The sequence below is a fragment of the Acomys russatus genome, chromosome 28 (assembly GCF_903995435.1).
Source record: "Acomys russatus chromosome 28, mAcoRus1.1, whole genome shotgun sequence".
Lineage (NCBI taxonomy): Eukaryota > Metazoa > Chordata > Mammalia > Rodentia > Muridae > Acomys > Acomys russatus.
Genome location: NC_067164.1, coordinates 25,914,005 through 25,937,929, shown reverse-complemented (window position 1 = coordinate 25,937,929; position 23,925 = coordinate 25,914,005). Strand labels below are relative to the sequence as shown.

The 23,925-nt window shown below is 44.0% G+C and overlaps 1 protein-coding gene across 3 annotated transcripts; it reads right to left on the bottom strand.

Annotated features, from left to right (window-relative positions):
* Positions 1 to 625: 625 nt before the first annotated feature.
* Positions 626 to 21,840, bottom strand: LOC127211017 (cytochrome P450 4F4). 3 transcript variants are annotated; one of them, XM_051170845.1, is made up of 13 exons: positions 21,481 to 21,840; positions 18,544 to 18,688; positions 16,941 to 16,994; positions 16,725 to 16,852; positions 14,716 to 14,837; positions 12,272 to 12,542; positions 3,814 to 3,880; positions 3,506 to 3,635; positions 2,361 to 2,362; positions 1,628 to 1,780; positions 1,474 to 1,538; positions 1,183 to 1,265; positions 626 to 797 (listed from the first exon to the last, which is right to left on the bottom strand). In XM_051170845.1, the coding sequence occupies exons 1-13, from the start codon at positions 21,676 to 21,678 to the stop codon at positions 626 to 628; spliced, it is 1,590 nt and encodes a 529-aa protein (XP_051026802.1). In that variant the 5' UTR covers positions 21,679 to 21,840. The 3 variants fall into 3 exon arrangements, with proteins under 3 accessions (XP_051026802.1, XP_051026803.1, XP_051026805.1); XM_051170846.1 differs by lacking the exon at positions 2,361 to 2,362 and having other exon boundaries at positions 1,628 to 1,761; XM_051170848.1 differs by lacking the exons at positions 1,183 to 1,265; positions 2,361 to 2,362 and having other exon boundaries at positions 714 to 797; positions 1,628 to 1,761.
* Between the last annotated feature and the right edge of the window lie 2,085 nt (positions 21,841 to 23,925).

Below are 23,925 nucleotides of genomic sequence, written 5' to 3'. Positions count from 1 at the left end.
ATAGGGTATGGATCTGGATAGGAGGGAAGATAAGAAGGAATAAGAAGAAGGGAAACCACAATCAGAATATATTATAAGAAAAAAAGTCTATTTTTTATAAAAACATAAAGGAAAAAACCGAAATGAATGATAGATAAAATAAAATAAAATGAGGCATAAATAATTTTTTTAAAAAAGTAGTCATTTGAGAACACCCAGGGCAATGTAGTGAGACTCCTATTCAAAAAAAACCAAAACCCAGCAACAAATGGTAGACTCGTTAAGTTTAATAAACTCAGACATTCGATTTTTACAGAAATGCTGAAGAATCCCAAAATGAGAGAAAATTTGAGATTAGGATACAGGCCAAGGCAATGGAAATGTACCGCAGCATAAAAGGCTTTCTGAGCTAGAGCCTGCCTAGACACTTCGCCTTAGCCCAAGGGGCCTGTGACCAGCTAGAGGAAGTCAGGGGTCTTGGCCCAAGAACACAAAGCCCATTTCCCTCCCCACCACAACGGCTGCCCCCTCCCGTTGTCCTCCAGGACCCCCTGCTGGTATTCTGTGAGCCAACGACATCTCTGCTTATTGGGGACCAGTAGACAGAAGTGGGTGGGTGGGACGGCCTTAATCCAGGTGTAGGGGGTCACTGTACACTCAGCGGCTCCACCCGCAGCCACAGCCCACCCTCCGCGCGCAGGATCAGCTCCGGCTTCCTGAGTGGCTCGCTGTCATCAGGCAGGATGCGGAAACGCAGCAAGGTCAGCGCCAGCACCACCTTCAACTCGCTCATGGCGAAGGTCTGTCCTATGCAGTTCCTGCGGGAGGACGGAATGGGATCTCGGTGTCCTGAATCCCACCCAGGACCCACCTATCACTGAAATGTGTCCTAGGTACTGTCCACCCACCTCCCCTCATCAGCCAGCTGGAGGGTACCAAGGGGGAACTGACTTATTTGGGACCTCTCGCCCGCGTTGCGTTCTGAATCTCGTGAACTTCCTTCAGACCTCAGAGCCCACCTCAACCGATCAGCTGCTAGGTGCATAAGCACGGCCTTGTGGTTCTTGGACTTTCCCAAGACCTGTATTGTATATCTTTATTTAACCCGCGAACATGCAGAAACAAGACCCGGATCCTGCCTGTCCCAACTCCCCACTCTTTGCATCTTGCCTAAACCGTTACCCTATCACTTCTCAAGCTTACCTGGGCCCAGCCGAGAAGGGAATAAAAGCCAGAGGTGACCTGTCCTTGATGTTCTCTGGGTCAAAGCGGAAGGGGTCATAGACCTGAAAGAGACAATGAGTGACTTCTAGCACAGCCAGAGACAGACTCCTGTGTGTGCTAGAAAAGGTAAAGTTTTCCCCAACCAAAACTGTTCCCTCCTCTAGGATCATTGTAACAAATAAAATAAAATAAAATAAAATTTAAAAGAAAGAAAAGAAAAAAGAAAAAGAAAAAAGAAAAGAATGGAGGGGGGCGGGGGCTCTACAGTACCTCAGGGTCAGGCCACACAGTTGGGTTGTGATGGGTCGCGAAAATATTGATGATGCAGACAACACCTGTGATGAAGTGGGACCAGGAGGGTAAGCCTAATGCTCAAGAAACCTTGCTGTGTTCCCAAGACCCTCCTTCCCTGTCCTGTGGGCACCTTTAGGGATGACCCGGTCATCTGGGAGCACAACGTCCTGGGTGCAGCGTCGGGAGATGACCGTGACTGGAGGATGCAGCCGCAGGCTCTCCTTGATGCACATGGTCAGGAAGGGCAACTGGGCCAGGTCATCCCTGAGGAACACAGCACACGGTTATCCAGGAGCTGAACAGAGATCACCAGGCCCTGTGTTGTCCCGTAACCTTTTCCCACAGTGTTAAAACATTCCCAAGGAAAGGAGAGAAGTAGAAATGTACTAGAGAGAATTTAGGCATTTTTTAGAAGCCTTTTTCTGAAGTAAAAATCCAAATGTCCATCATAAAAACAAGCAACTCAAAACAGCTTTTAAAAAGAGATCTTCCTTAGGTAACTGCAAAATCAAAATGAACTAAGAGACAACACAGGCATAGTGTTTGCCCCTTTTATCACCCTTATCTAGCTATGTCTGTTTCTTTTTTGAAATTTTATTTTATTAATTTATTCTTATTACATCTCATCTATCTCTGTTTCTACTGCCTCTGTTTGAGTATTTCCTTCCTTCTCTCACTCTCATCTTCCTATTCTCCCTGTCTTTCCCCACACTGTCTTATTTTTTTTTCTTTTCCCACCTTGCTCCTTCACACACAAACTTTCTGTCCTCTCTTTTCTCCTACTATCATCTCTCTATTTATCTCTTTCTTTCCTTCATCCTCCATCATCTCTTTCCCCTCTTCTTCATCCCCCTACCCTCCATCACTTCTCCTTTCTCCTACACTCTCCCCCTTCTTTTCTCCAACACCTTATCTTCATTATTTCTCTTCTTTGTTATCCTCTTCCTCTTCCCAACACCTCTCTGCCTCACCGTGTAACAAATCTGTCCAAACAAAAACATTCTATCGTAGAGAGGACTCCAAAAGACTCACAGTGTACACAAAACTTACAAGGCATTTGTGAACAACTCATAAGTCTCAGGAAATTCCTGAAACTTATAAGATCCACAAGACCCATCCTCGGGGTTAAATAAAAGGTAATGGATGCTGGACAGAGGATTCTCTAGGAGCCTCAGGCATGCAGCCTTTTTTCATCCTCATCTTCACTAGGGTGGTGTTTTCAGCTGTAAATAACCCCTCATCCATAGGCATCCATATGAGCAATCTCATAAACTTGTTGTTTCACCAATGAGTCTGATGGAATAATTTCTTTGGTGTATTGTCCATGAGGGGAAAATAGTAATTTGTTCACATCTCCCCAAGAAAAGTCACATAACACTTCTCCTTTTCTACTGCCTCTAGCTATTCCTTGGATCTACAGCCCTGTACCTCAGTCCCAACCATATTTCTCCCAATCCTCATCCAGGGTTCAAAATTGCAATATATACTTTGCCCTGACCATGCTTCTCTTAACTCCAAACCTCACAGCGGCCAGTGTGTCCTGGGAGTGTACTGAAGGTAGGACTGTTCTCCCATCCAGCTGGGAGCTCCCTACAGAACCTCTGTCAGCTGCATCCTTAGCACAGGTGCGTGATGCAGCGGATTGCACAGCACAGGCTATTGACTTTTACTCCCAGGTGTCACTTATGAATTCCTATTCTGGCAGGAAGTAGGGAACAGGAAGACACTGAAAACAAATGTTATCTGAGACAAGGGAGAGGAGGAAATGCTTTCAGACATTGAACATCCGCCAAGTGACATCATCTCCCTTCACACACTGTCATATTGTTAGCAATTCTCTTGGAAGTTCAAATCTTTCTGTCTCAAAGCATAAAATGTCCTTGTTAATGAGGCAGTTACTCTTCCCACCAAGTAATACCTGAAGACTCAGCAAAAATGAGCCCCTCTTCTCTACCTGAGGAGCAGAGCCAAGAGAGGAGCCCCGTACCATACCAGGACCAGCGCTCACCATTCAATCTCTGTAGACTCACGGCCCCTCAGGAGTTCCTGCACCTCCTGCCGGCAGCGCTCCTGGTATTCTGGGTGCTTTGCCAGGTTATACAGGACCCAGGAGAGCCCACTGGCTGTGGTGTCATGACCTGCAGGACAGATAGGTGGGCTTGGGTCTCAGAGCTTCTTCAGCACCACAAAAGCGTGGAAATGTCCAGAAAAGATAAGAAAGGAGAAGATGGATGATAGTGGGATTTCAGGGTCCATTCAACATGTCCCTGAAATGGAGACTCCTGTTCCCTCTATATCCCACACTGGGACCCTCACCCTCAAACATGAAGGTGTCAGCCTCTGATCTAATGTCCTCATCTGACAGCTCCTTTCCATCTTCATCCTGAAGACAAGACAAAACACCGATCACAGCAGTTCTGAGTCTATGTGTAACTTGAAACATCTCTTAGATTCACACACACAAGTCACTGCACCTCTGCATCTCTCTTGATCATCATCACAGTCTCCACCCCCAGATATAGCTCCTGACTGTTCTGATTCCTGTTTGTTTTCCTTGTAGGGGGAATTAGTGACCTCTGACTATTTTCCAATTTATCCATGATAAGAGACTTCTAGAAAATAAAGGAGCATATAGGATACTTGCATGGAAGTATTCCTTTGCAAATAAAGATTAAACAGTACCCTCAAGATATCAGCTGTTTTCCTTGGGAAGTGGAGTGGAACATTTTCTGTCAATTCTTTTGTTTGATAATAGTGTCTCCCTATTTTCTTGTCAACAATGGAAATGTTGCACACTTTAGGACAGAAAGGGTTGGATTGACAGGAGAAATACTGATGATATGACAATGTGAGAGTCCAGATGATGTCATCTTACACATGACAACCAAACTTCTCTTCTTTCTTTTTCACCTTCAAATATTTTCATATGCTTTCCTCCCATGACTGTTTTATCCTGCACTCCAATCCTTACTGTATTCTCTTGTTCCATTCTTGGATGCTACATGCAGAAAATTTATCTTATCTCCTCTGTAGGCTATTAGGCTTACATACCTATAGAATTTATCTGTGGTTGAAGAAAATTCTAGAATTAAGTTCTCTCCCAACATGCAAATATATATGTGCATTGAAAATGCCATAATTAACCACATTAAATTTGCAGACTCAAACATTAAAGATTTCCTCTTCAGCTTGCTTGTCTCTTAATCTCTTACTCTCCCAACATTACTTCTCCCCCCCACTCCCATCTCCTCTGCTTATTTCCATATCCTTCTCCTCCTTCATCTCTCTCTCTCTCTCTCTCTCTCTCTCTCTCTCTCTCTCTTTCTCCATCTATTTATACTCCCTGCAACAAAGAAGACAGAGATAGATGTGTCAACTCTCCTGTGAAGCCTGAAAGACTCATAATGTGTTGCTCTGTTTCCTGTGGTATAAAACCTGCTGAACATACACATTACGAGAGAAAGGAGGAGCTGGGAACGGGAAGCCATTCTTAGAATTTTAGTCTGGCTGCTGTTATTGTTGAGGACAATAGATGGGCTGGCCTGATCCTGCAGATGCACAGGTCTAGGCATACATACAGATATAGATATGATTTCTCAGCAGCACATTAAGATATAAATAGGTCCTTAAGTTTCAGATCTTGCAGGGGTGTGCTGAGTGGCCTCAAGTATTATCTCTATAATTTTTCTTTCTGGCTTATCTCTCTTTTCCTCAAATGCCTTCCTTGGCCCTTAGGTATCCTCTCCATCAAGCACCAAATCTGAACTGCCTTTTGACCTGATATTTGGCATTGCCTTTCATCCGACCTCTTAAAGCCAAGCTTGCAGCACAACCATGTAGTCCTAGGACTTGGGAGGTTGGAACAGCAGACTCCATTCACTAATATCACATTAAGACTGTTCTAAAAAGGCTAACTAGCTCTCTGATCTGGCCCATCTGGGACACAGAGAGTGAATCAGCAGAGGTGAGTTGGGCCTGGACCACAACCCACATTAGCGCCCACCCTGAGAACTGTGGAACACCTGAGCATCTTTGGGCTTGGATCTCTCTCTGCCTCCTCCCCACCAGCCTGACACATCTGGGACACAGCCAGTAAGACAGGAGAGGAGGCTCTTGGGACATGCAAGCAGTTTTGGCCTTGGATCTCCTTCTCCACCTGCCCCTCACTGGCCTGGCCCATCTAGGTCACAGACAGCTAATCAGCAGAAGTGAGTTGGTCACAGACCACAACTCACATTGTCCACTATACCAATGAGGCCTGAGGGGCACCCGAGCAGCTTTTAGCTTGGAGCTCTCTCAGACTGTTCCTCTTCTGCCTGTCCCAACTGGGACAAACATAGTGAACCCAGAAGATCTGAGCTGGGCTCAGGCTAACACGCCCATTGTGTGCCTTCCTCATGAGGCCTCTGGGGAGCACTAACAAGCAGCCTTTGGCTTGGAGCTCTCTTTGCCTCCTCCTGACCTGCCATGTGGGACACAGACAGTGACCCCATTGGAGAAATCTTCAAGTGCTCTAACACTGGAGACAACCAGATGGCTACAGTTCAGCTCAAGAACACAAACAACAAAACTCAGAGCCATATGACACCACCAGAAACCAGTGGTCTTATCACAGCAAGCCCTGGAGATACTAACACCCCAGAAGCACAAGAAGAAGATTTTAAATCTGAGGTGATAGGTGATAGAAGCCTTAAAGGAGGAAAATAAATCTCTCAAAGAAATACAGGAAAATACATTCAAACAGTTGAAGGAATTGAATAAATCCCATTAAAAAATTAGAGAAAAATACTTTCAAATGGGAGAAAGAAATGCAAGAAATGAATAAAACCATTTGAGACTTAAAGGATGAATTAGATACAACAAAGAAAACACAATCTGAGACAATCGTAGAGTTGGAAAACCTAGGGAAGAGACAGGAACTACAACATAAGCAACACCAACAGAATACAAGATATGGAGAAGAGAATCTCAAGTGTAGAAGAGACTGTTGAAGTTATTGATACATCAGTCAAACAAAATGTTAAAAACTAAAAAGTTTCTGATGCAAAACATCCAATAAATCTGGGATACTATAAAAAGACCAAACCTCAGAATAATAGAAATAGAAGAAGGAGAAAACTCCATGCTCCATGACCCAGTGAACATTTTCAACAAAATCATAGAAGAAAAATTCCCCCAAAATATGCCCATAATCATACAAGAAGCCTACAGAACTCCAAATAGGTTAGGCCAGAAAAGAAAATCCTCTCGCCACATAATAATCAAAACACTAAATGTTCAGAACAAAGAAAGAATATGAAAAGCTGCCAAAAAAAACACCAAAACACATTTAAGGCAAACCAATCAGAATTACACTGACTTCTCAACAGAGACTATGAAAGCCATAAGGCCTGGAGAGATGGCATGCAAGACACTAAGAGAGCACAGATGCCAACCCAGACTGCTATATCCAGCAAAACTTTCAATCACCATAGAGAGAGAAAACAAGATATCCCAGGACAAAACCAAGTTTAAACAGTACCTACAAAAGATACTAGAAGGAAAACTCCAACTCAATGAGGCTAACAACACCCAGGAAAACACAGGAAATAAATAACCCCACATCAACAAAACAAAAGAAAGGAAACACATACACTCTTACCACCACCAGCACCAAACAAACCACTAGTCATTAATATCTCTCAATGTCAATGCCTCAACTCTCCATTAAAAAGACATGGGCTAACAGAATGAATGTGAAAACAGGACCCATCATTCTGCTGCATACAAGAAACACACCTCAGCAATAAAGATAGACATTACCTCAGAGAAAAAGGCTGGAAAAAGATATTCCAAGCAAATGGACACAAGAAGTAAGCTGGAGTAGCCATTCTAGTATCTAATAAAATAGACGTTCAACCAAAACTAATCATATGAGATGGGGAAGGACACTTCATACTCATCAAAGGAAAAATACACTGAGATGATATCTCAATCCTGAACATCTATGCCTCAAATGCAGGAGCCCCCACATGCATAAAAGAAACATTACTAAAGGTTAAACCACACATCGAATTCCACACATTAATAGTGAGAGACTTCAAAACCCCTCTCTCACCAATAGACAGATCATCAAGACAGAAACTAAATGGAAAAATAATGAAACTAAAAGACATCATGAATCAAATGGACCTAAGATATATCTACAGAACATTTCACCCAAACACAAAAGAATATACCTTCTTTTCCAAAATTGACCATATACATGGTCATAAAGCAAACCTCAAGAGATACAAGAAGATTGAAATAACCCCTTTTATCTTATCAGACCACCATGGATTAAAGCTGGAACTCAACAACAACAGAAACAACAGAAAGCCTACAAACTCATGGAAACTGAACAACTCCAGGGACAAAATAAAAGGGAAATTAAAGACTTCCTAGAATTCAATGAAAATAAAGGCACAGCATACCCAAACTTATGGGACACAATGAAAGCAGTGCTCAGAGGAAAGTTCATAGCACTAAGTGCCTTTGTAAAGAACTTAGAGAGATCCCACACCAGCAACTTAACAGCGCATCTGAAAGTGCTAGAACAAAAAATCAAACACATCAGAAGAAAATCATCAAACTTAGGGCTGAAACCAATAAATTAGAAACAAAGAAAACAGTTCAAAGAATCAATAAAACCAAGAGCTGGTTCTTTAAGAAAATCAGCAAGATAGACAATCCCTTAGCCAAACTACCTAAAAGGCAGAGGGAGAGTATTCAAATCAACAAAATCAGAAACTAAAAAGGAGACCTAACAACAGACACCAAGAAATCAAAAAAGATCATTAGATCTTAATTCAAAAGCTTATATGCCACAAAATTTGAAAATCTAGATGAAATGGACAATGTTATTGATAGATAACACTTACCAAAGTTGAATATAGATCAGGTAAATAAATTAAATAGTCCTATATCTCCTAAGATGTAGAAGCAGTCATCAGAAGTCTTCCCACCAAAAAAAAAAAAAAAAAAAAAAAAGCAAAGCACAGAATTCTGACAGACCTTCAAAGAAGAGCTAATACCAATTCTCTTCAAACTATTTTACAAAATAGAAACAGAAGGAATATTACCAAACTCATTTTATGAGGCCACAGTCATCTTGATACCTAAACCACACAGAGACCCAACAAAGAAAATTTCAGACCAATTTCCTTTATGAACATTAATGCTAAAATACAAACCAAATCCAAGAACACATCAAAAGTATCATTTACCATGACCAAGTAGCCTTCATCTCAGCCATGCAGGGATGGTTCAACTAAAAGAAAAAAAACACATGATCATTTTCTTAGATGCTGAAAAAGCATTTGACAAAATACAACACCAATTCATGTTAAAAGTCTTGGAGAGATGGGGGATACAAGGCATGTACCTAAACATAGTAAAGGCAACATACAGCAAGCCTATACTCAACATCAAACTAAAAGGAGAGAAACTTAAGTCAACGCCACTGAAATCAGGAACATGACAAGGCTGTCCACTCTCTCTGTATCTCTTTAATACAGTACTTGAAGTCCTAGCTAGATCAATAAGACAACTAAAGGAGATCAAAAGGAAAAATTGGAAAGGAAGAAGTCAAAGTATCACTATTCACAGATGATATGATAGTATACATAAGTGACCCCAAAATTTCTAACAAGGAACTCGTACAGTTGATAAACACCCTCAGCAAAGTGGTTGTATACAAAAATCAACTCAAATCAGTAGCCCTCCTTTATACAGAAGGCAAACAGTCTGAGAAGGAAATTAGGGAAATAACACCCACTGTTCACAATAGCCACAAAAACCATAAAGTATCTTGGTGTAACACTAACCAAGCAAGTTAAAGACTTGCATGAAAAAAAAATTCTAGTATGTGAAGAAAGAAATTGAAGAAGATATCATAAGATGGAAAGATAGGGGCTGGAGAGAAAGCTCAGCAGTTAAGATCACTGTCTACTCTTCCCGAGGTCCTGAGTTCAATACTCAGCAACCGCATGGTGGCTCAGAACCATCTATACTGGGATCTGATGTCTTCTTCTGGCATGCAGGTGTACACGCAGACAGAACACTCATATACATAAAATAAATAAATAAATCTTTAAAACTATGGAAAAATCTCTCATGCTCATGGATCAGTAGGATAAACATAGTAAAAATGGCCATCTTACCCAAAGCAATCTACAGATTCAATGCAATTCCCATCAAAATGCCAACACAATTCTTTACTGACCTTTAAGAAATAATTCTCATCTTCATTTGAAAAAAAAAAAACCCAGAATATCTAAGACTATCCTATACAGTATAAGACTCTCTGGAGGCATCTTCATCCCTGATCTCAAGCTGTACTATAGAGCAACAGTAATGAAAACTGCATGGTACTGGCATAGGAATAGGCTGGTTGATCAATAGAATCAAATCAAAGACCACACCTGTGGACACTTGATTTTTGACAAAGAAGCCAAATCCATACAATGGAAAAAAGACAGCATGTTCAACAAATGGTGCTGGTCTAACTGGATGTCTACATGAAGGAAATGCAAATAGATCCTTACTTATCACCCTGTGCAAAACTAAAGTACAAGTGGATTAAAGGCCTCAACATAAAACCTGACACACTAAATCTGTTAGAAGAAAAAGTGGGGAAGAGCCTTGAGCTCATTGGCACAGGAGACAACTTCCTGAACAGAACACCAACAGCTCAGGTTCTAAGATCAACAATTAATAAATGGGGCCTCACGAAACTGAAAAGCTTCTGTAAGGCAAAGGACATTGTCAACAGAAAAAAAAAAAAGAAAAGAAAAACAGCAGCCTACAGACTGAGAAAAGATCTTCACCAGAGGGCTGTTATCCAAAATATATTAAGAACTCAAGAAATTAAACACTCCCAAACCAAATAATACAATTTTAAAATGGAGTACAGAGCCGGGCATGGTGGCGCACACCTTTAATTCCAGCAATCGGGAGGCAGAGGCAGGCGGATCAATGTGAGTTCAGAACTAGCCTGGTCTACAAAGTGAGTCCAGGACATACAAGGCTACACAGGGAAACCCTGTCTCGAAAAACAAAACAAAAACAAAACAAAAAAAAATAAAAAAGGAGCGCAGAACTAAACAGAGAATTCTTAACAAAGAAATACTGAAAGGCTGAGAAACACTTAAAGAAATGCTCTACATCCTTAGTCATCAGGGAAATGCAAATCAAAACAACTCTGATATTCCACCTTACACCCATCTGAAGAGCTAAGATCAAAACCTCAAGTGACAGCACATGCTGGCGAGCATGTGGAGAAAGGGGAACACTCCTCCAGTGCTGGTGGGAGTGCAGACTTGCACAACCACTTTGCAAATCAATCTGGGTGCTTTCTCAGAAAATTGGGAATAGTTCTACCTCAAGATCCAGCTGTACCACTCCTAAGCATATACACAAAAGATGCTCCACCATACAACAAGGACATCTGCTCAACTATCTTCATAGCAGCTTTATTTGTAATAGCCAGAACCTGGAAACAACCTAGATGTCCCTCAACCAAAGAATGGATAAAGAAACTGTGATACATTTACACAATGAAATACTACCCAGCTATTAAAAACAAGGAAATCTTGATATTTGCAAGCAAATGAATGGGACTAGAAATGATCATTCTAAGTGAGGTAGCCCAGACCCAGAAAGACATACATGGTATACACTCACTTATAAGTGGATATAAGCCACATAATACAGAATAGCCACACTATAATCCACAGACCTAAAGAAGCTAAATAACAAGGAGGATCCTAGGAAGGATGCTTAATTCTCATTGAGAAGGGAAAATAGAATAGACATTGGAAGATGAGAGCCTACCATAGAGGTCCTGTGAAAGACTCCACCCAGAGGGGCATCAAAGTAGATACTGAGACTCTCAGCCAAACTTTGGGGTGGAGCACAGGGAGTCTTAATGAAGAGTTGGGGGACAGAAGGACTTGGAGGGGACAGGAGTTCCACAAAGAGAATAATGGAACCAACAAATCCAAGTTGGGGCCAGGGGGGTTGCTGCAGAGACTGATGCACCAACCAAGGACCATGCATGGGGAGGACCTAAACCCTCTGCTCAGATGTAGTAGACAGGCAGCAAAGACTCCTTGTGGTCCCTATATGGGTAGCAGAGGCTACCTCTGACATGGACCCTGGTGCCCACTCGCTGATCACTTCCCTGTGGTGGGGCAGCCTTGCCAGGCCACAGAGGAAGAGGATGCAGGCAGTCCAGATGAGACTTGACAGGCTAAGGTCAGATGATGGGGAGGAGGGAGGCGGGAGGGAGAGATGGTGGGACTGGGAGTTGACAAGGGAGGAGATGTAAAGTGAACAAATTTTTAAAAAATGCTAACTATACCTAAGTGGTCTGCCACACAACTGTAATTTCAAAGTTCTCAAGGTGAGGGTAAGAAGAACACAAAGTCAATGTCAGCCAGGGTTGTTTAGTGACACTCTATCTAAAAATAAAAAGCTACCCTTACAAACATAAAAGACCTATTTAATAATACAATAATATTATTAATATTATATATTATATTATAATTAATTAATAAGTTAATTAATTATTTTTTGAGACAGGATTCCACTGTGTAGCCTTGACTGGCCCAGAGCTCAATATGTAGGCCAGGCTAGCCTCATACTCACATTGGTCTTCCTTCTGTTGCCTCTGGTGTACTGGGATTAAAGACATGCACCATCATGCTTGACAAATTAAGTTTGAGCGGCACCATTCCACCTTTTGAGCACCCACCTTGGTGAGAAGCAGCACATCAATGAAATCCAAAGTTTTGGACTTGGCCTTGTTCTTGAGGAGATCGTCACCATGCTTGCTGGGCAGAGTGTGACGTCGATCCTGGATAACAGCATCGGTGAAGTCGTGCACCACACGGCAGGCCTCATGGAAGCGCTGCCCATCAGGGGTGAGCTGGTAAAGTGAGTCTATGTGCAGAAGGACTTGCTGGCACCGTTTGGACACTAAGGCACTGAGTTCCAAGACAGCAGAAATGTAGTCACTGGGCTGCCTGCATGAGTAGAACATGAAGGGGAAGCAAGAACTCAGCACAAATGAACCCCAGTGTTCCCCAACAGGATACTCAGTAGTCAGAAAGAGATGGTCACACAAACACATGAGTGCCATTAGCCGTGAGGTTTGATTGTGAAGTCTTTTATCTCTCTGTATCCCATACACATGTGCCTCAGTATCCCAAGGCATCCAAGCACAGCCCAGATATCATTCCTTTTCTTCTCCAGATCTAGTTCTGACCCACCAGCTTTCCAACATTTCCACTCAGCTAAGAACTTTTCTTTCTTCCAGTTATCCAGTCTCTTCTATAGGGTTCCTGCATTTAGTGACAATTCCACCTTCTCTCTACAAGACAGTGTCTACAGAGCTCTGATATGATCATGTCCGTTTACTGTGGTTTGAAGCTGTCTCCTAAACATCCATCTCGGGGGCTGTTAGAAAATGACAAAAAACCATTAAGAGATAGGGCTTAATAGACCATTAGAAGTGTGCCTTGGAAAGGATGTTAGGACCCTCCCTACCTTTTCCTGTCTTGAGTCTCTTCCTAACTGCCATGAAGTAAACCTTTTCCTTACTACATGCTCCCCCTAAAAAAAACAACTTAATGGAGTCAAAAAACCATCAACAAAAGACTTTGGAACCATGAGCCCAAATAAATGTATCTTCTGACTAACTCAATACACTCAGAAATTTTGTCACAGAAGTGACTACAAACACAAGCAACCCTTGGTAGAAACTATGGGAGAACACTCTGGCCGTTGGCTGGCTTTCGATGTCCTTGTAGTTTGGACACTATGATGGTATATACTGACTGTCAACGTGACAAGATCTAGCATCACCTCACAGACAAATTCCTGATCGCATCTGGATTCTCTAGGTTGAGTTAAGATGACAACACCCACCTTAGTAAGGGCAGCACTATCCCATGGCTGGGGTTTCCCAGACTACACAAAAAGGAGAAAGCTGGTTCAGCATCACCATTCATCGCTCTCTGCATCCTGACTGTGTGTGCAATGTGACCATCAGCCTCACACTCCTACAACATGACTCTCCTACCTTGATGGGCTTCTCCTCAACTTTAACGCAAAGTGAACCCTTCCCTCTTCAAGTCAGCTTTTGTTGTACTGACGAGAAACATGGGCAATGCATTAAAAAATGGCACCAGAAGTGGGGTCATGACTGTAATAATCCTGACCACGTGGTTCTTAGGCTTTTGAAACTTGTTTGTAGAAGAAACAGAAGAGGCCAAAACCAAACAAACAAACAAAATTAAAATATGTAAAGGAAGCTTAAAGGGAAATTATGATTGGAGTTTGGGAGACCACAATGTCAAAGAGAAGTACAGACAATAGAGACCTAGATCATATAGGTTTTTTGGGGGGTCTATTAAGAGCTAGGATAGAGTCCATTCTTGCAATTTTTCTGGCAATGAATTTAGCTGCATTCTATCCATGCCCTGAGAACTTGTGTGAGCTGAATTAAAAGGTAATAGACTGCCTGGTGGTGTTGGCACATGCCTTTAATCCCAGAACTCAGAAGGCAGAGGCAGGTAGATCGCTGCATTCAAGGACAGCCTGGTCTACAGAGTGAGTTCCAGAACAACCAGGGCTACACAGAGAAGCCTTGTCTCGAAACACAAAAACAAAACCAAAACAGAATAAAAACAAAGAGAAAGGGTGAAGGAAATCTGAAGACAGCATAACATTGAGGGTGTGGAATGGCTACTTCTTTTTGTCTGCTTGTTTGTGTTTGCAGTGAGAAGGGGGTTTCAAAGTGCACAAAACGGAGGGAAATAGTTGAGCATAAGCACTCATTACTCTTTGATTCCTGACTGTAGACGCAGTGTAGCCAACCTGCTGCCTTGCCTTCAGTGCCATGGTGGGGTTTCCCTCAAACTGTGAGATGAAGTAAACCCTCCCTTAAATCGCTTTATCAGTTACTTTGTTGCAGGAGTGAAGAAAGTATCTAATTCAGTGTCAACCTGCCAATCTCATGTTTAAGGCGTCTCCTTTACCCTCCATGATCATGATCCACTCTTGAGCATTCTTGGGCCTTCTTCTAAATCACTTCTTCCAAGAAGCCCCCTGTTTTTTTTATTGGCCATCCATCCCTACTAACCCTTCTCCCTTAAACCCATAATCCAGATTCTCAGGCCAAAGAGAGAGACTCACTCCTGGCAGTGGCCATCAGAACTGAAGACACACTTCTGCAGGCTGTCCAAGGTCATCAGGCTGATGTTCTCAAACATGTCCAGACGGGCACTGCCACCTGAGGCCAGGCGCTGCCACTTGGCCTTCACAGAACAAGAAACAGTATCACAACCCGGTCTCAGCTCCTCGAGATCGTTCCCAATCAAAACAACAAGAACGGATACCCAAAACAGCCTCCCAGATCTCTGCCCCGATTGCTTGACCCCAGGGTTAACCAGACTTAAGTGAGGGTGAAGCAAACGTGTAGGAGATGAAGACCCAAGGATGGAGACCAGGAGCTGTGAGTTTAAGCATCAGTTCTGACTACCGTGCTCTGTGTACCCTCAGTCAGCTCGTTGCATTCCGTCTCACTTGATATGTCCACAGCAACAAGGTGAGCTGTTTCTGCTGAACCACCATGAGGCTCATGTGGCGCTATTTCTAGATCACTTACTCTCTGGTCATAGTGGGACAAGCTCCTTTATGCTTCCAAACTTCAAGTCCTTAACGAGGAAAAAGTAACCTTTATCTCACAGGTTTGTTAAATATTAAAAATTTTCAGCATAAATTATGGAATTGGGTCCTGACCATCGGTTCCAAAACATGTTAAGAATTCAATAAATGCTATTGTTCCTTATCTTAAGTGCCATAAATTGGACTCAAAGCTATCTCTATGTCAGGCACGGGGAAATCGCCATTGTTTTCTAACCATCCTTTCTAACTGTTCCAAGCAACAACAACAACACCCTAATGTTCTTTTGCTTTTGTTTTTGAGACAGAGTTTCTCTGTGTGTAGCTCTAGCTGTCCTGAAGTCACTTTGTAGACCAGGCTGGCCTCAAACTCCTACAGAGATCTGTCTGTCTCTGCCTCCCAAGTGGCGGGATTAAAGGTATGTGCCACATCGCCTGGCCGTCCTAATTTTCTTAACCTGGACTATTTTACAGATATTGCAGAAACCCTTGAAAGATCCAGTGATCATCCTCCATGGGCAAATATCTGTCTTATTTCAACTTGTTATAAAAGCAGAGTCCCTAAAACTAAGTTATGCAGCATTGGGCATAGGTTGCATCTGTTGAAGGCCACCTCTGATACCCCATGGAATTTTGATGCTTTCAAGAAAGGACTGAAGCCAGGAGTTTACAGTGAGCACCTGACTACCTCTGATATTTGAACAAGGAATCTCACGTGGACTGGCAGAATGCACAAGTAAACAATCCAAGCAACTACCTAGCAAGTAGAAACGAAAACTGTTTGCCCTTCACGTGACACTCACCACCCCCATGCCTATCTTGTTCCTCAACCCAGGGCAATGTGGGTTTTCAGCAATGTCCATTACAAACTTAAGCCTATTCTACCACCCTTTGGTTTTATGTTAGATTTATGACTTCAACTAATATACTTTAGTAAAAGGAAGAAACTGTAGCTTCAATGAAACCTAAGCTCCAAGTAACTTCCTGATTCTCTGTGCCATAGAAGCAAGCCCAGCATGCCATCTGGAGAGAGATCCATAGAGACAGGAGTCCAGCTTGTCCTGCTGAGACCACCCTAAATTAGCTTGAAGTTGGTAAAATCAGGGAATTATGACAGGCTCAAGCAAGCTAACCCACAGCTGGTCATATGCCATAGGTAACCCGAACTCTGTCCAGAGAACCAACACCCTGGTCTACACCCCTGTTAGCAACATCAGACCTCATTGTTTCAAAACTAATGTATGTGGAAGTGCATTGCTTCTTATTAGCATTTTCTAGGTTGTTGTCATCAAGTCTGCGTTTAGTTTTCAGGACAACCATCTAAGAAAAATAGAAACTAGCCCTTTATAAGCACTCATCATGTGTGAAGACATGGCTCTATGGTATCCTCTTGGGTGCAAAATGGAGAGGAAAAAATAACACAATGGCCCGAGCTTAACCCTTTAGAAAATAGAGTAGATCTATCTGAAATTTTTTTTTGCCACAGACTCCAGCTGAGAATCTGGGTTCCAAGGACTCACGTGCATGATGTTGGTGCTGTCATTGAAAATCTTCACATAGGGTTTCAGGATGTTGAAGTGGAAAGCGGGTGTCAGCATGCGACGGTGGCGGCTCCACTTGTCACCGGCACTCACCAAGAGCCCATCCCCTGGTAGGGCAGTATGGCAGTGAGCCATGTATCACATTCCCCTCTACCCCCAGGCATTTTCCCAGGCCCTTCATCTAAAGCTACTCACCCAGCCAGGGTTTCAGGAAACTGTAGAAGATTACTTCCTTTAGGGCAACTGAAGCTGACATGAACAAAGATGATCGGGGTCATGAAGAGGCTAGGAGATGAACTTGCACAGAGTGTGGGGGCCTCAGCAAGGTGTGTGCATGTCTGCCCCAAACCCAGCACAACAGGGTTAGAGAAAAGGGCATAGGAAGCAGAGAAGAGGAAACAGGATGTTAGATGAGACAGAAGCAACTCATCTTACCATCCTTTCACTTGGCTTCAACACAGTCTACCATGTTTGCCCTTCAAGTGTAGCATAACATTCTACAGACCTAGCATACCTGGCCATCCCAGCATATTATGACATCTTCTGACATAGATATGTGTTATGGACATGGGCTAGCATGGCTGAAAACACACGTGACGTACCCTAAATTACCCCATCTGCTTTGAAATGGAAATAGATGGTCTGATACATCTCAGTGTGCCCCATAGGCAAGTCCCAGACAAAATTTTAAAATAGTAACAATAATCTCACAGACATAGCATGGATGTGGTCCAATTAGACATCAGGCTTGTCTCAAACAAGAAACCTCAGTCATGTTTCTATTTCGGTGGGACTCTAGATGACTTGTGCCAGAAAATCTCCCAAGTGGTCAAACTGTTTTCAGCAGGACAAAAATATAATTTCAAACAACTGCTCAGGCAAGAAACAGACATGCTCCAAGTATCCACAGCTCTGTATCAGTCCCATGTAAGGCCATATTCATATGATTAAACTTGGTTCATGCCTGGGACAACATACGCCAGGTGTTATATGAAACAAACACCCTCAACCAGCTTGTGTTTTGAAAGATTTAACCCTCAGATGCTGACTATGTTTTGTAAGAATCTAGAAATCCTAAGAAGTGGAGCTTTAGCTGGAGAAAGTAATTCATTGGAGTAATCCCTTGGAAATATCTTGAGTTGAGCGTTCCCTCCTTCCTTTCCTCCTCCTTCTAACCACAGCTATGCATCTCTCTTTTATCACAATGAACTCTTCCCTCATTTAGGTTGTGCTAGTAATAGCAAAGAAAAAAGGCAATTTGGCTGTATCAGTCTAGTTTCACACAGAAGGCAAAGCAGAGGCAAAGGCATCACCGCCACAGCCCCATCTGTCTGCACTCATTCTGCACTCAGGTCACCTGTACCAGCTAGTGACAGCACAGAGACCTTAGCCATGGGCAAACAGGTGATTCCAAAGTCCACCTGGATCAGAAAACAGAAGGCGCTTTGGGGTGGGTGGAAGATATAGATAACCACCTACCAGGTATCCATCCACCAGGAGCCTATAACCCCAGTGGTGGACACCATGTCAGGGGTGCACAGGACACCTTCCTGTCAGCTCTGAATGGAGAGGAGAAGATAGGAATGCCAAGGACTACCAGGACAGAGTCCAGAGTGAGCCCTGAGAATTTTACTCAACTTTCTCTCATCCTCTGTGCTGAGCCATGCTGGGGATGCCTTCTGAAATCTTCAGCAAAAAGTGGAGAGAGCCAAGAGAAGGAAGGACTGAGCTACTTCCTGAATTGCACCGAAGCCCTCAGTTTCCCACAGCCACACTGCCACCAGCTTCCCCTGAATACCTGAGGCATTGAGAACAGACCGAATGGTGTCAGGGTGACACAGAGTGACGATGGGGAAAATGGGCCCCAACCATGTCATGAAGCCCTGGGGGTATGTGGCCACCAGCTTAGTCACCTCCTTCAGACCGTGCTCACTGAGGGTGACCTACAAGCAAGACAGAACAGTCACTTCCTGAGATGGTTTTTTCAGGAGTCAAGTGCATTATGCTAGGAGCTGCTCAGGGGGTTGATGTGGCATGGCTTTTGGATAGCTCTAGGATGGTGTTTCCGGAAGGCGTTAGTGTTTGTATCAATAGTCTCAGTCAGGGTGGGCAGCAGCATTCAAGGCACTGAAGCAACATCCAGAGCAGCGGTTCTCAATCTCCCTAATGTCACGGCCCTTTAATGCAGTCCTTCATGTTATGGTGACCCCCAACCAGAAAACTATTCTGTTGCTATTTCATAACTGTAATTTTGCTGTTATGAACCATAATGTAAATATTTGGTATGCAGGATATCTGATATATGACCCCCAAAGGGGTCTTTGCCCACAAATTGAGAACTGCTGATACAGAGCAATTAGATAAAGGAAGAGAAAATTTCAATCTCATTTCCAGCCTGGGGCACTCAACTTCTGGCCACAGACGTCACAGTCCAGGATCTTGACCTTTGGACTCTACCCCATCCCTCAAGGATCCCCGTACACAAGATGCCATGCCTTTGGTCTCAGACTGAATTCATTACAGCCTGGCTCTCCAGTTCTCCACCATACAGATGGCATATTGTAGCATGCTTAGAAACCATAATTACATAAGCCAGCGGCTATAACACAGTGTACCCTTCTCTTTCTGCCCTCCATCTCATGTTGACGTTTTATAGCTTATATATGTATCATGTATATGTTACATATATATTTAAGTAACTACATGAACACAATGACGTGCTCCGTAATGATGTTCCTATCACTGATACATTGCCTATGTATGTGACCATGGTCCTATAAGATCACAATGGACATGAGGAATTCCTATGCATAGTATCTTTTATTATTGCTTTCCTATGTATAAATGCATTTAGACACATAAACACCATTGTCTGACGAATACATACAATATGCAGAACAGCACCATAATGTAAAGATTTGTGCAAGTAGCCTACACCATATAGGTTTGTGCAAGTGCACCATATGATGTGGGCACACTGACAAATTAACCTCATACATTTTTCAAAATATCTTCCTATTGTTAGATTATGCATGACTCTCTCTCCCTCTGTGAGTGTGTGTATGTGTGTTTGTGTGTGTACGTGTGTGTGGGCTTTGATTCTGGAGAGCAATGGTTAATCCCCAGCACCTTTAGCAAAGCTCCCTTGGAGCCTCTGGAAATGACACAGCCTCTGCAGTGGACATGCATGGGGATTTATGCAGAATGGAAGAAATCTTTTCTTCTTCCTGCTCCATCCCTTTCAGGATCATAGCTGAGTCTCAAGGATCTTTCCCAGTGCCAATGGAGAAGTTGCATGATCCACTTTGGCTCAGGTGGTATTAATTGCAGCCCCAGAGAAAGCTATCAGGAAAGGTTTCAACTGGGGGAAACGTCTAGGCAACATTGTACCCTGTCCTTGTTAGCTTTAATCATCAGCTTAACATTGTCTATACTCAACAGAGAAGGGAGTCTCAATTGTGGTATTTCCCAGATCTGAGTGGACTGTGGACATGCCTTTAAAGGACTGTCTTGATTGTTAGTTGACCTAGAAGGACCCAGCCCATTCTTATGTGGCACCATTCCCTGAGCAGATGGTCCTAGGCTGTTTTGTTTGTTTGTTTGTTTTGTTTTGTTTTACGAGACAGGGTTTCTTTGTGTAGCCTTGGCTGTCCTAGACTTACTATGTAGACCAGGCTGGCCTCGAACTCACATCGACCCTCCTGCCTCTGCCTCCTGAGTGCTAGGCTGTATTTTTTTAAAAGCTTGAGAGTGAACAAGCAAACAGTGTTCCTCTATGCTTTTTGCCTCAAGTTCCCGCTCGATTTCCTGTTCTAGCTTCCCTCAATAATGGACCATGGATCGTGACCTTTAAGTACAAATCAAATAAACACTTTCTTCCAGAAGTTGCTTCAGGTCAGTGCTTTATCACAACAACAGAATGCAAATAAAACGTGGGTTCTCCTCCATGTTTGTTTTGGATGCTCTAAGGCTCTGCTGTTGCAACTACACAAAAAGTCTGAGTTTACAGCAGGAACTAGTCAACCCGGGAAAACAGAAGGGACCTCTAACTCTCCAGGTAGCCAGCAGTTCCCACCCATGAGCACCCCTGCTGTCACCAAATAGCACCCTGTAGACGATGTCACTGACAGGTATGTATGTTGTGAACTCTGCTATTTGCAAATGAAGCAACTGATACCAAATTCAAAAAAAAAGGAGAGAACAGACTTGGCCAAAGTCCAAAGTGTGAAGTCAACAGGATTCACTGGCCCAACTTAGGGGAGAGCTGCCACCTTAAAAAAAAAAATAGGGTGCTTCAGAAACAAGAGGCAGGAAGATAGCCCATAGCTCTCCTGCTCCATGTGTGGTAGGAGAGGGATGCCTAAGCTCACCCCGAGAAAAACACAGAAGCCTAGAGGTGGACTGACAGAAGAAAAAAAAAGGCGCTGGCCCTGGACAGGGCTTCTCAAGAGGCCTCAAGTCTAGAAACAGACAATGTGGGAACTCCAGGAGTCCTCACATTGTATGATCCACCCTGGAAACCCCTCAGTATCCACCAGTGTAAGAAAGTCACACCAAAAAAAAAAAAAAAGAAAGAAAAGAAAAAGAAAAAAAGAAAATCCAGAGCAAACTAGGGGTGGAGAAGAGGAACGTGAGAAAATCTAGAAAGCATACTGGAGGACTCCTGCCTCCCTGGGCGCCATTACCCATCTATTCACTCCTAAACACAAGAGACACAATCTACTGCTGCACTCACCATGCCCAGATGACCCAAGAACCAATTCCGTTTGGGAGGTTGAGGGAAAGCACGAAGATGATGATATGTTTTGTAGAAGACACAGGTCTGAGTCAGGATGCGGGCCAAGAGCCAGGAAGCTCCGATCAGCAGCAAAAGCAGCCACAGCAAGGATGCTTCCAGCCTCAGTCCCAGCCAGGACAGGTCCAAGTGTGGCATCCTGTGGGGCAGATGGATTGGCCTTGAGACTTGGAGGCCTTGAAGAGGGATGGGGCCAACAGGGATAAAAGGCAGGGGTAGGGATAGTGAAGGCTGTTGGTAGGAGGAGCAATCCAAGGGGAGGAGAAAGGCAGTAAGAAGGAAGAAGAAGAAGAGACAAAGTCCCCAAAATGCCTGAATCATAATGAGGCTGCCAGGGAATGTTACCTGGAAAACCTCATGTCTGAAGCCAACAGGACCACTCAGGCTTTTCGGCTTCAGACAGCTGGCTATCTATAAATAAACAGCCAGGCTCAGAGATCTCTCTACCCGAGTACAGGACCCCACAAACTCTACCTCCGTTAGCCTGGCACCTTGGCTCAGAAACAGTATGTTTCCCACTGTTCTCCCTCCTCTAGAGTTTCTTTGTTCCTGGACAGGGCGGAGCTCAACCGTGTGATCCAAGCCTTCCTGGGCAGATGGCCAAGCTGAGGGGGTTGTGCCTGCGGGGCTACAGAGTGGAATCAATTCAGGGTCACAGAGCATGGACACCAGGTCCTGAGAACTTGGTCCTTCTCACAGGATGTGGGGTGGGGGATGGGTGAGATTTGGGGGTGGACAAGATTCTGAGGTGAGCAGAGGAAAAGTCTGAGCCCTACGTTTACAGCTGTCAGTACTCTTCTAAGACCTGGTAAAATCATTAACAGGAGTTCAGGTGCCAGGGGAACGCAGCCAGGCCAGGCCTGTCACAGACCATCTCCCAAGGTCCTCTGCGCTTCACTACAAAGTCAGCACGAACCACTTAGTTTTTTAAAAAATACATGCACAATATTTTTTATTAATTTGTTGAGAATGTTATGCATGCATAAATGAGGTTGAAACCAGCAGAGAAAACAGTCACTGTAGGGATTTCTCCACTGCCTCAGCCACAGCTGGATCAAGGCCACAACTGCCACAGCAGAGATAGCCCAGAGTGGTGGCACACCACAGCACTGAGTCAAGATACCACCACCACTACCACCCTCTCGCCAAGGTGAAAGCCACGGTGCCCTGCCTCAAGCCTCAGTCTGGGGCAGAAATAGTAGTTGGTCCCAAAACCATGGCAATCCATCCCCAAGCCTTAGCAGACCCCCTCCAAGCTGTGGTGGCCTGCTGCTATCCACTGCTCCCACCCCCAGCCCTGTGACAGGATACCTTTCCCAAACTTTGGGGAGCCCACTGCGCCCTCTCCCACATCCCCAGTTCTTCAGCCCACTATATTACCGTCCCCAAGAGCCCTTGAGCAGAGGACCACTAAATTTTAAAGTGGATCACTGCCAGTCCACCTTCCTGCCTGCAGGCAGTCAGCCCCTCCTTCCCGCCCTGGGCCTGTGGAGATAGGAGACAAAATGGCTTTTCCTATCTGCGCCTCAGCGGGAGCTGTCCATGGTGACTAGTCCGGCCTCAGTCAACTGCTCCATGAAAACTGGACACCTTTCCTGCTTCAGAAAGCCTGCAGCCTCCACCATGGGAGCTGTCCATGATGACGATAACCTTTCCTGCTTCAGCCTAAAGTCTTCACAGCCGACTCTTGGTAAATTTTGGACAGATTGTAAACTTCGTTTCTCCTCAAGGCAGAAAAGTGGTCAGACTTCTGCCTGAGAAAGCTCCAGCAGCCCATTCCTCCCACCCCCATCCTCTGTAACTGCCATTTCCAGCCACTCAGTAGGACTCATCCCAGATTATGCTAATTTGGGATGAGAAGTCTGGACAAGAACCTACCAATCTCCAAGTGTCCCCCAGCTCAGATTTGAAATCCCACTAATTCACACTCTGGAAATCCCTGCCTCAAAAAGCTCCGCCCCCTAAGAAACCCTATATAAAGGCTGCATCTGCCAGGCAGTGGTGGTGCACGCTTTTAATCCCAGCACTCGGGAGGCAGAGGCAGGCGGATCGCTGTGGGTTCGAGGCCAGCCTGGTCTACAAAGGGAGTTCAAGACAGCCAAGGCCACACAGAGAGACTCTGTCTCGAAAAACTAAAAACAAAACAAAATAAAGGTGCATCTGCCCAGTTCCCTGCTGTCTTCTCCTGGGAGCAGAGGCAGCTACTCCTGGATTTGTCCCTCCAATAAATATCTTTTAAAAGATTTACTGCCTGATGTGACTCCCTTGGAAGAAGAAGAAGAGGAGGAGGAGGGAGAAACAGGAGGAGGGAGGAGGAATGAAAAAGGAACAAAGCTTAGCTTCTAAGGCTCCTCTTTGGGGCAACCCTCCCCTGGGAGCTGCATC

Excerpts from the sequence above, each read along its gene's own strand:
- LOC127211017 (XM_051170845.1), bottom strand. The coding sequence starts at position 21,678 with ATGCCACACTTGGACCTGTCCTGGCTGGGACTGAGGCTGGAAGCATCC. Across the intron at positions 16,853-16,940 it reads TTTCCTGAAACCCTGGCTGG|GGGATGGGCTCTTGGTGAGT; the intron begins GTGAGTAGCTTT and ends CTGCCCTACCAG. Across the intron at positions 1,539-1,627 it reads TGACCGGGTCATCCCTAAAG|GTGTTGTCTGCATCATCAAT; the intron begins GTGCCCACAGGA and ends ACTTCATCACAG.